At 43.9% G+C, this 12,835-nt stretch overlaps 1 protein-coding gene across 18 annotated transcripts in view; it reads right to left on the bottom strand.

The window, feature by feature from the left end:
- Nucleotides 1-7,549: 7,549 nt before the first annotated feature.
- Nucleotides 7,550-12,835, bottom strand: part of TRIP12 (thyroid hormone receptor interactor 12) — a 145,801-nt gene continuing 140,515 nt past the window's right edge. For all 18 annotated transcript variants that reach the window (XM_040450770.1, XM_040450768.1, XM_040450766.1 and 15 more), the window contains 2 exons: nt 12,335-12,438; nt 7,550-11,594 (listed from right to left, as the gene is read on the bottom strand). In XM_040450770.1, coding sequence (XP_040306704.1) covers nt 11,398-11,594; nt 12,335-12,438 — 301 coding nt within the window. In that variant the 3' untranslated portion in view covers nt 7,550-11,397. The remainder of the gene's footprint in view (nt 11,595-12,334; nt 12,439-12,835) is intronic.

Raw genomic sequence — 12,835 nt, 5'->3', positions numbered from 1 at the left:
ACAGTAATTTTTTTTTTTTACAGTTTTGGAGGGGTTTTGTTTTATTTATTTATTTGTTTATTACTATTTATTATTTATTTATTTAATGTGTTTATTATTTTTTATGTTATTGTTTGTTTATATTTATATTCAAGTTAGTTAAGGGGCGCCTGGGTGGCTCAGTTGATTGATTGTCTGACTTCACCTCAGGTCATGATCTCACAGCTTGTAGGTTCGAGCCCCACATCGGGTTCTGTGCTGACAGCTCGGAGCCTGGAGCCTGATTTGGATTCTGTGTCTCCCTCTCTCTCTGCCTTTCCCCTGCTTGTGCTCTGTGTGTGTGTGTGTCTCTCTCTCTCTCAAAAATAAATAAACATTAAAGGAAAAATTTTAAATTCAAGTTAGTTAACATACAGTGTAGTCTTGACCCCAGGAGTAGGACCCAGTGATTCACTGCTTACATACAACCCCCCGGTGCTCATCCCGGAAGTGTCCTCCTTAATACCCATCCCCCTTTTGCCCCTCCTCACCCTTCCCCCATCTACCCCCACCCAGCAACCCTCAGTGTGTTCTCTGTATTTAAGAGACTCTTATGGTTTGCCTCCCTCTCTGTTTCTTATTTTTCCTTCCCTTCCGCCATGTTCATCTGTTGAGTTTCTCAAATTCCCCAAATGAGTGTAATCATACATTATCTGTCTTTCTCTGACTTCGTTTCCCTTAGCATAATACCCTCTAGTTCATAAAACAATACCAACTATACGTCTACATTTTTATTTTTTTAAGTAGATATAGAAAATAGAATTAAAAAAATTGATTCCAAAGGCGATCGAAAGAAATTTTTTTTACCGCAAGCCAGTCAGAAATACATTTGATGCTATAACTAATTATACACACGCATATACTTGTAACTGAAAGAAAAGCTTCACAAAAGAACAGTTACCCCTACCCCCTGGGATACCCTCTGCACTCCATTTCAATTATTCTTTTTACACAAAGGCCATTTGGGGAATCGACTTTTTTTCTTTCGTTTCCGTTTTGCTTTTTTGTGTTTTCTACAGCCACCCCTTTCTGTATTATGACAAAGCAAACAACGAAACAAGAACAAAAATTTTTAAGTCATTTTCTTTGAAGTAGCACTGGGGCTCCAGCCAAGTTTGGTCATGGGGGAGAAAAACCAGGCTGGGCCCTTGATCCCTTTTCTAACCTGCTCCTGCAGGGTTCAAGGTCTGTTGGAAACTACAGTAAATGCCTTCAACTCTCGCTCAGTGTTGAAAAATAGGGAGAACGTTCACTGGCAGCCCCTGGAGCAGGCATGAGGAGGAGATTACAGAAGTAAAGTGTTCTCGCAAACTTAGTTGACAAAACCAGTTGTTGTGTTCAAGGCAGGGAGTGTGAGACCCAGAAGCAAAACTCACCTCTGCAGCTGCCACCCTCACTCATGAAGAGCAACTCGTCTGCCAAGCGGAATACTGAATGAAGTTGAACTCATTGCATTTTGCTTTGTCCTGGAGAAGTGAAAAAATACATTCAGAGGACTTTTCTGTGGTTTCCATGGAAAGCTGACAAGCCGGTGCTGGAGGAACGTGATTCTAGTACCAGACCCAGCAACACTGACCAGCCCGTTGTCTCCTCCCCTGTCGGGGACTTAGTTTGGGCTGTGGGTGCTAGGTGGCTTCTTGGGGACCCATCATAATTTAATCCTCATCATTTCCTGCTCTTTCTCCCTAGTTTGCCAGCTGGTCCAATTTTTACTCCCTTTTGTTGTGGCAGGAAAACCGTGCCTATAAACCTGCAAGGACTTACTTGTATAAAGTGTTTGTTTGCTCTAAATCACTGAGGCTTGGCCACTGATACATAAAAGCCAAGCTCTTGGCATTCAAAAAAGAACGGAACAGAAAAAGCCAGGCATCTACGTGTGCACACACACACATTGCCAAAAAGCCTGTTTTGTTTTGTTTTGTTGGAGGGGTGAGGGGCGAGACGCTGTAATTATAAGACCGCTATCCATGAGAGATGCTCTACTTAGAAATCTGAAAGCCAGCAATTTTCTTGACTTTCTGCGCGGCCTTCCTACTCAAAACTCAGTGCACGTAAAAGCTCCTCCTAGTGATGAATGGCCAGGGAAGGAACAGGAATCAGAAAGCAGGGATGGAGTGGGAGGGCAGAACCTTACTTTAATATTTCTGCATCATATCCTGTCCCTTTGGGCATTGGGAGAGCCCTTGTACCCCTTCCTTTGGGATGGGGGTCTTAGTCACCAGCGTTTTGTCCGCCTCCCTTGCCACAATTTCCATGAGCTTTAATCTCAACTGGGAATGAAGAGGGTTGAAAAACCATACCTGAAGTGTTATAAATCTTACCCTATTTCTGGCATAAGTATGTGATCTTGAGGGGCACCTGGGTGGCTCAGTCGGTTGAGTGTCCGACTTCGGCTCAGGTCATGATCTCGCTGTCCGTGATTTCGAGCCCCACGTCAGGCTCTGTGCTGACAGCTCAGAGCCTGGATCCTGTTTCAGATTCTGTGTCTCCCTCTCTCTCTGACCCTCCCCCGTTCATGCTGTCTCTCCCTGTCTCAAAAATAAATAAATGTTAAAAAAAATTTTTTTTGTTTAAATAAATAAATAAAAAATAAAAATAATAAAAAAGAAGTATGTGATCTTGACCGAGGTGGAGCAACACAATCATTGTTCAGACAGAAGGCGGGCTTGCTGTTCTAACGACCCTCCCAACTCCAAGAATCTACACCAATGGCAACAGCTATAAACACCCCAGTCCCACCTGATCTCACTTCCTAACTTGACTAATGGTAACTGAACCAACCCACCAAAAACCCACTAGGACTAAACACTAAGATGAATTTAAACGACCAAGGCATAGGATCAAAATATTTATTCCCTCACGCATTTTAGTACCTGGCTACATGACCAAATGCAGGTTCAGAGTATTTCCAAAATAGACCCTGCGCTTCTCTTTTGGCCAGTTGAAAGTATATAGGAAATAGTTACGTAATTTTGTTCAACTCACTTGGAAGACGACCTATGTACATTCTTAAATCAACTGCGTTGATGTGAAAAAGGCCACGGACTGTGACAGATGTTAGGAGCTTAGGAGTTGAGAGCAGGAAGGGAATTTAGAGTTCATTTCATCTGCTCCCATTTCACAGATTAGAAAATACTCAGTGAAGGTTACGGGACTTATCCAAAGTCAAATTCAAAAGAGAAGCCAAACTCTCAAAATTCAGAGCCCAGACATCAATCTACAATACCATGGCAGTAAAACAGAAATCTTCGTAACAAGTTTTATAAATGCGGGAACAGATTCCACACTGAGATTCCACAGTATTTTGCCAGTATTTACAAAATTCTGAATTTAAGCAAACGGCAACTTCAAGTTTACAAAAAACTTCATCATCGAGAAAACACGATTACGGAAGTCAGAACCAACCCCTGTAAATGTATCGGCAGTCATAAAAGGCGCTGTGTTGACTTTCCCTCTCTCCTGGACTGCCAGTACTAAGAAATATATTACAACTCTCTACTTGCTATCTTCCAACTGATTAAAAAACAAAGTTTTGTTTCCCAAATGGACTTTTGCCTTCCCCTGTAATATATCTATTATGCTGAGAGAAAGAAACATTAAGATCCTTTGTCATTCATTAGTTTTGCTATAACAGAGCTTTTTTTTTTTTTCTTTTTTTTTTTTCACTAACACTGATATTCCTAATCATTCCTAGCTCACCCTACTTGGTCACAAATCTAAGTTTCCTTCCTGAGCAACCTCTGATTTTGTTTGGTCTCTCCGGGCCCAAGTGAACTATTTACCATAAAAATACAACTGGCGAATTTTTACAGACCCACATAGTTCAGCAATTGACTATATATATATATATATATATGTATATATATATATATATATAAAACGTTTCAGTTCCATTTTGCTTTCTACTTGGAACTTTGAGTCCTTGAAGTCAGAGCACAGCTTCCACAGACAACCTGACTGGCAAAGAGGAAGGACCACAAATGTAGAACTCCTCATTTCTTCCATGACTATGTGCATGCCAGGCGTCGTGCCGGGCACCAGAGGTGGGAAGACCGGAGGGGTGGCATCTCTTGCAGATGGAAAAAAGGGAGCTCAAACACATCACGCTGCTAAATGACCGTGAGAGCCTAGTGAAAATCTCCCTGTAAAGAGAAAACAGTGTTTTTTCAAAAAAGCCTCTCTCTTTAAATTCATTGACTTTGGGACGGATGTCAAATGGACTGATGACTGAAGGGTTTCCCCACGACACTTCCACCCATCCCCATGTGGTACCGTGAGATGGGCAAGAAAAATGGCGCGCTGGAAAGACCACAAAAATCCCAAGTTTTTAACTTCTATTTGTCGAAACACCATTTAATGCTTTGGGAGGAAATGGATTTCATATTCCCTCCATCCATCTGGAATGTTATGCATCAGAACAATGGGGGACAAACGAATCTATTACGGCACTAAATTGTCCATGGAGGAAAGAAAGACTGTTTTGCCCACCCCATTAGCCTACAATGCAAAGAGACCAATTTACTTTGAGAAAGTAGTTCCAGAAAGTCGAAAACACTGGCTTGGGTATTTACTTATCATCTTCTAACATCGGTTAGCACTACTGAACTTTTCTAGATGAATTTAGTTAAGGTTGTTTTTAATTTGCAAAAGGGACAATTGTAACGACAGTTTCTGAATTTAAAGTTCTCTTAAGGTTGGTGGTCATTGGAAAGAAAAAAAAAAGAGGAAATCCTCTTTCTAATGGTGTGGAAGTTCTCACATAAGTCAGGTGTCAGAACCTTAAAGATGATGTCCTCCCAATGCACGGAAGGAGGAAGGGGAGCACAGAATTGTGGCCTTTCTGACTAAATAAGTAATTGTTTCCCTCTTTTTTAAAAAATATAATTCATTGTCAAGTTGGCTAACATACAGTGTATACAGCGTGCTGTCGGGTCTGGGGATAGATTGCTGTGATTCATCGCTTACATACAACGCCCAGTGCTCATCCCAACAGGTGCCCTCCTCAATGCCCATCACCCATTTTCCCCTCTCCTCCCGAGGACCCCCCGGCCATCAACCCTCAGTTTGTTCTCTGTATTCAAGAGTCTCTTATGTTTGCCTCCCTCTGTTTAAAACTATTTTTCCCCTTCCCTTCCCCCATGGTCTTCTGTTAGGTTTCACATTTTCCTCTTCTTATCCCTACCTTACGCCTCCTCGTAAGTCACAAAACATTTTGATTTATTTACCAGAATTATCAGCTGAATATCTGAATGCTTCCTCAAAGCTGCCACACGCGGTCACTGTTTCTCAGCTGGAAGGACAACATCCTGATATTTGGGATCTCTCCAAGGGTTCAAGGGCATTCTGACCTGTCATGATGACAGCTACTGACATTTTGAGCAGGAGCCAGGGAGGCCGAGTGCTTCACAACAGCCCCTCCCGCAGGGAGAGTTGTCAACCCACATGCCCATGATGCCCTCCTGGAGAAGCACTGGAAGACAATTCAAAGAATCGTACCCAAGACTGTGACAATACTAACATTACAACATGACTTTAGACGACTGAACTGCTTTGGTCACCGCTGAGACCAGGGCGTGAGGTGAGGGATCGCGACTCTCCTTTGGAGGCAGGTTGGGGCTCCTCCTGGTCCCCAGCATGGTCCTCACCAAGCCCTCTACACGGCTCTGTGCAAGCCAGCGTGCGGCCAGGGGCCGTGCCTCGATTCTAAGAGCTGTAAGTTCTGTTTCGCAAAGTGGAGTCAGGATGCACTTCGGGAATCGAGGCCTGGCTGGAAGAAATAGTTTTCACGGAGGCCCAAATTCCTTCGCATTTTAAGTGAACACCAGATGGAGCGCATGGGCCTTTCTCTTTATCACTGTTTATTTTAGACAGTCATTTCAAACAACCGCTTCTGGTGGCAACTCTCCACGGGACATTAAACATAAACACTTCCCCGTCCCTTTAGCAATCTCGACTGTTGTCGGCCCATGTATATTCCTTAGTGCGAATTTTTTCATAAAATGAAACTTTTCTTTTTTAATGTTTATTTTTGAGAGAGACAGAGCATGAGGGTGGAAGGGCAGAGAGAGAGACACACACACACACACACACACACACACACACAGAATTCAAAGCAGGCTCCAGGCTCCGAGCTGTCAGCACAGAGCCCCACGCCGGGCTCGAACTCACAAACAGTGATCATGACGTGAGCCACCCTGGCGCCCCGATAAAATAAAACTTCTTAATATAATGTCCTGAGGAATGTTTCGATGTAGGAGAGTAACCCAGAGAGTACTAGAACCCACTCCAGAAACAGAACTCCTGGGGAGAACACAATCACCCGGGTGTGCCTGGGCCTTGAAGCCACCACAGGGTATTTGAGATACAAACACCTTACGTGCCTTTCAAGGTTGCCTTCAGTCGTGAGGCGAATTCTTGGAGACCAAGTATGCATTTGGGGGTTCTGGGAGCTGCATCCCTGAGGCCCCCCACATAGGCAGAACAGCACCTCTTCAGGCTCCAGCCTTCAGTGCTCCGCAGAGCCTGTGGGAGAGGTGGGAACACACAGCAGACGGCAGGAAGGTCACCAGCCTGGCTGAGGACAAGAAGGAATGGTGGTGAGAACGGCAATGAAATGTCCACCCCACCCCCACCCCAAAGCACTGGTCCCAAGCGGGTCTGAAGGCATACTGGGTCTTTCTACTGGAATACTGGCCCAACAATTGCCATCAAGACTCAAAACTTCTATTTAACCCGTTAACACACCAACACTGATTCATGCAGTTCCATCGACTAAAATTGTGAAGTTACTAGACACCTGCCCCTGCCGCCCCTGTCCCCCCGCCAGAACTGGTCATACAGACAGCTCAGCATTTGTTACCAACTTCACCTCCGTGCCAGTCTCATTGATAGGCTTATACCTAATAGCACCTTTCACCTAGGATTTGAAGTCATTTTACAGACCAAGATTCATCGAGGGAAAAATGTGGTTTTGTCCTTAGGTAGATCAACACGATATGTAAGAACGTGCGTGTGTGTGTTGTCTATCGTCCGTATTACGTATGGATTTCACTCACTCGTTCTCTTGAAAAGAGCAACAATCCACTCCCACCCTCAACTTCAGCCATCACCCTTCCACAATATTTCCATCTCCTTTGCAATCCTAAGTCGATTCTATTTTTTGGTTTCAGTGAAACAGACTGATCCGGACATTTGTCAAGGGCAGGGCGGCCAGTCACGAAAGCCAACAGTGACTTCTCAGTGGTCCAACCGGGAGGTCGTGCACAGGGTCACATCTCTCGATCCCAAAGGCACCACGTCCCTGCTGCATAGGAATATCTTACAAGTGTTAATCCTCACCCCCAGCAAGCAAGCATTAGAGTCATATTGGAGTAGATTTGTCTTAGAACTCTCTCCACCACTCTCTGCCTCCAAAGAAGGCCAAGATTACTGTGTTACCGCCACAGAAAGCTTTCCAAAAATCACCCAAACAAGCACACAGATTTCAGAAGAGCCCTCTAGTTGTGCAGAAGAGTTAATAAAACTGACCATGTAGGATAATGCTGTTTATTAAAAATATATTCAGGGAGAAGGAAGTCAGTGCATTTATGCAATTTTACATACACATCTGTAGTTTGAGGTTCCATTATTCCAACAGTTCATATAAATCACTGTTTCAGGTAAGAGAAAAAAAATGCTTTACACAGGAGATCAGCAATTGGTTATAGGTTTGGTAATATGAGTAGGCTTGTTGTAAAAATAAAACCACCTCTTCCATTAGTAAAGAATGTCTCCTTTATGCAGAACAAGTCTTCAGAGTTAAGAACTTTGCTTGCATTAGCCTGAAGTTCTTGGAAAACAGCCAATCCTCTGTTTTCTAGAAATATAAATGCCATCTTTTGTCTGGATTTTTTTTTTCTTTTGAGGTAACAGAGGAAGGATTTCAGTGATCTGTCACTAGGTCATCCTTCTACTGGGTGTGCCCAACTACTGCAACGTCAAACCGAAGACTCGTACAGAGGCATTTCCGAGAATTAGAAATACAGAGCATGACATTTCCAAACAACGAACGTTCTCATTACAGGAGGGAAAATAAAATGGGTCCAACAACCAAAGCCGAAGTAAAGGAAGTAAATCTTTGCTAATGGAGAAGGAACAAGGGCACCTGGGACCCCATGTAAGGATCTGGTTTGTGAATGCACGCTTATGCCTTGGCCCTGGAAGTCTCCTTTCTCAGTTACACACACTTTCCTGCAGTGTCAGGGACGTCCCCGTTCCCTGAGTTCGTAAGCACGGACAGGAATCGGGAGCATAACCTCCACAGCTGATGAACCAACCAGAGGGAAGACAAACTTACAATTTATTTGCTGGCGATAATCCTTACTGTGTTAAATCAAGGGCTGCATCTAACTTCTGGGATGCAGACGCTGGGGCCTCTCCCTGGGTCTTCCGGTCTTTCTGCACAGGATGCCCCCGGGAAGGAACTCTGGACCAGGAAGCGACTGGTCGGTCAGGTGCTCCACCCCTTGTCATGTCATGTCCCCAACTCACGAGAACCGCCAAATGCAGGAGACAGGGGCTTTAGGGATACTACCTTCTTAACAGAATGCTGAGGTCAAAGAAACTTCTCTGTCACTACAAATGCAGGAACCAGAGCTGAATCACAGGAAGAGAGAAATCTGTATTCTTACAGTGACTAGCTGTGTGAAAGTTTTCTGCTGGGTTCGGCTAAGGCATCTAGAACTCTGTGTCTGTTCCTGATTAGACTACCTAGAACTCACAATTAACTTTTTGGAGGGGCTGGGAAGAGGGAATTACGTTTAATTACCTCTTCCTTCCTTCCTTATTGTGAAATAGTTAAAAAAAAAAAAAAAAAAAAAAGGTGTTCTCATATACAAAAGGAAAAAAAAGACAGATCAGATCAGTAACTGTAAATGACACCACAACATAGTATTAGCTGTGACTAACCTCTGACTCCGTCTCAGCAAAAATTAAAGGGCAGTAAAATCTGTCTCTACCCAACTGTCTATGTGTATAAAGCGTAGTTAGAAATCAGTGCTTGCTGGTAGGATTACTAAGCAAATAAATTTAAGGCAAAATCGGAGTAACAAGCAAATGAAATATACACTTTCTTCCCTACGATGCAGGATTAAGGTCCCTGCAAAGAGAGGTTGCTTTAAAATGGGAAGAGTCTTCCTGCCCCTAATTAACAAAGGGTCCCACACATTAAGGAGTAAGCTAAACAGTAAAAAGCATTCAACAGGTTAACTACCGACTTTGAAACCATCAACCTTCAGAGTTTGAGTCAAAACCATCAAATGTACTGGTTGATGCTGAAATCGACGAGGCCAAATCTGCCAGGGCCACAAGAGATCTGGATAAAACATCAAATACAGATACTTTGGTATGAAACATTGCTTTGTTTACACATGTCGAAAATTTAACAATGAACCCTTTAAAAAATGAGGAAATGCTACGTTCACACAAAAATCCTTGTGCTTAGTTGGTAAAAAGGCATCAGAACAGTTTAAAACCAGGTGGCTCATTCTTGAACACAAATTTCACCTGACTGAACTGCTCGGCTCCTATGCTGTCAATGTCAGAACCGCAGAAACACAACAACTCCCCTTCTCGGACTTCGTGGTAAAGCCGCTCCCTGGTCAGAGCCCCTGCAAGAACCAGGGAAAGACACCCCCTGAGCTCTGTCACCCTCAGTGGGGGGGTCATTGCCCAAGTTCACTGTGACCGCGGGGGGGGGGGGGTTGCTCCCAACAAGGCCATGTAAGTGTAAAATGACAAAATAATCTAAAGAAAAGCAAGCTACTAAGTTTCTCTTCGGTGGAGGGAGGGATGGGAAACAAAGGGGCTTCTATACCAATTAAATCAGACTTTGGAACAGTCTGTGGAACAAGAGAGAATTGATTTCTCAAAGTTCAATAAAAAAAAAATTAGCTCGTCTCTCATTTTCAAAAAGATACATTATGGAAATCCTCTCAAATTTATGCAACAGGCTTAATTATGAACCTTAGGAAGGAAGGAAACTCCTCCCACTTTCCTGCCAGATTTTATGTTCTTCAAGTTGCAGTCACAAATTCTCTCCCTAGTGGTATCAGCCATGATGTGAATCATGGAGATGGGGCGATTCGCTTGCACTGAAATACGGCTACACAATGGAGAGTTATGCATACAGCACAGAACTATAACCGAAAAGGTGAAGCAAACTTTATTTATTTTCAGGTAAAAACATTAACCTGACGGATTATTGCAGATTTGAGAAATCAGCACATGAAACAACTGGACAGAACTTTGCTTACAGGTGCTTGTATCGGTGCCGAGACAAAGGCTGAACTGTTTGTCCCAAGTTAGCCCTGGGAGGAGGGGAAGGGGAGAGAGGAAAAAAGACGACCACGAACAAAAACTTGAAAACAAGGACAAGGGAGAAAAAGCATTCTTGGACTCCAACGGGGAACAAAAACTGCTAATTTTGTTGAAAACGTTACATCAACTCAAAATGCTCTGGTCGTGGAATAAGAAAATACCGGCCAGCCCAAGCTGTGGACTTTTCAAGCTACACAAGAGTGAGCGGGCTTTCCTGGCCTCCCTTCCAGAAGCTGCTGTGGTTGCCAGAATCACCGTGTAAACAGTCCTACCGGGTCACTGGGCAAAGGCCAGCCATACCCTACAGCTATATCAAAACTAAGCTATGAGAAAGGTCTACCGAGCTACAAAGGCGGAATCACACTGACGATATATTTCAGTTCAATGAATTTTAAAATTATATCTTAATTTGAGAGAGAACACGGGACAACGGGAGCCCATGGCTAATGAAGATGTGACAGCCGTGAGTGTCGCACACAAAAGAAACCGTGTGGACCGCGGACAATACATGAACCGGGGAGGAAAATGAGAGGGGAGTGAGATGCACACAGAGCTAACCTACCGAACCGGATTTGTCAAACACACGTGAGCTTTCGTGTCTGTACTTATGTACGAGAGTGGTCTTTGGAGGAAACAAAACTGCAGACTTAGCTAGATGGACACACACAGCCCAGAATTAAACTGCACAGCGACATTTATTGTTTCAGCCTGAAAAACATCCCTTTTTTTTAAATTTCACACAGCAAAGCAAGTTAAAAACTTCACTCATCAAATAAATGATAATTTAAACAAGAACTTGCTAAAGAAACCTCATCACAACAACGTTTTAGGGCCTGATCACTTTAAGTCCATGGGGCCATTAATGAATATCAACCAAGTGTCTCTTGTATAATCTGCAAGCCATTTTTCCTACAACAAGAAGGCGTAACATGTTTCCTTGACTCAGGTGATACATTTAGAAAAGAAATCATGATTTTTTTTTTCTTTTGCTGTAACAGGCAGACACCGCATTTCTCGCTGTGATCAGGAAAGATGGAACGACTGCTGTCCTTCTCTGGCCGCGATCAACAGTTTCTCACGCATGATCTCAATGCTCGAGTAGTCCGGCAACTTAAGATAGTTCACACAAGTCATTACGGAGGGCAGGAAGTCATCCGGGTTTTCTGTTGATTCGAATGTCTTCCGGACAATTGTCAAAGGTGGATTCAAACTCCGGAAGCCTGAGCAGAAGGGGAAGGAAGAAAGACCAAGGGAAGTTAGTAAGTTAACAGGCCGCACACAGCTAACTCCGAGCCAGATGTTTTTTAGCCACAAGAAGAATCCGTCTGGAATCACAAACGTAGCCTTTCTGCGCTGCTACCATCAGGAAACGTCACGCTGCTTGGCTGTACGGTGTTACCACACACGCAAAGTGTTCCTTCTTGCTGGGCAATTACATCTACACACGTGATGTACGTTTAGTGTATGGACCCCAACATCTGCTTTATTTACTGGAAAAAACCACTGTAGTATAAGGAGGCCAACAGCTCCTTCTGCTTTTTGGCTTTTAAAACTGAGTACCAATTTGACTCCTATTAGGACTGACTCACTCCTAGAAAAGTAGACTTTACAATGCATTCTCATCCAAGAGTCTGTAATGTACAGCTGCCCGGAGGATCTGAATTTCACCTAGAAAAGTAGCATTACGTGTTCATTAACAATCCTACTTCAGTGTGTTTAAGATGACCCCTATGAATCTCCCTGCCGGCCGAGAGCTCTCACATATTGCAAAGCCAATGGAAAACTCAAGAAACGTTAGGATACTAGAGTAACGAAAAGGCACTGTTGGGTCAAATGCAGAATATCCTGCTGGTGGTACCGAGGTCTCTGTCCGTCTCTCCCTCCCTCCTTCCCCCCCCCCCCCCCCCGCACACCCCACCACCACAGAACGGTGGCGGCCAGGCGCCTAGGGCACACCCACCTCCAACAGGCAGTCTCGGGCTACCGGTCACGAACTGGAGAAATAACCTCTGCTGCTCGTTATCAAAACTACTGAGAATCTCGAACAGGAACTTCACGGCGCGACTACAACAGAAACAAGTCAGCAAAATCATTTCAGCACGGGACTGTGCACCTTTCAATCACACCGCACCGCACTGCAGACTCTCAGAGCCAGCTGCAGACTACCAAATTTCAATACAACTACCTATGAATTTGCATTAGGACGCATTCGGAAACCAACGTAGTTTTCTGTTGTCACAGCTGGAATTCAAAGGGAATGATTACTGTTGTAACAAACAAGACTTGTCGGGAGTGTACGGGTATTTCCATTTTACCGCCAACAAAAACGGGTAACGGGTTTGACCTGTATCCTCCTCTCTTTCCTCCTCCCTGTTCACTTACACAGAAATACCCGAAAAAGAAATCTTTGAGTCCTAAGGTCTTGATAGAAGTGAGGCCAAAATATCAGAAAGCCTCCTTT

The sequence above is a fragment of the Herpailurus yagouaroundi genome, unplaced genomic scaffold (assembly GCF_014898765.1).
Source record: "Herpailurus yagouaroundi ecotype Mexico unplaced genomic scaffold, PumYag 202, whole genome shotgun sequence".
NCBI classification, from domain to species: domain Eukaryota; kingdom Metazoa; phylum Chordata; class Mammalia; order Carnivora; family Felidae; genus Herpailurus; species Herpailurus yagouaroundi.
Note: the sequence above shows the minus strand (reverse complement) of the source record. Positions and strands in the feature narration are given on the sequence as shown.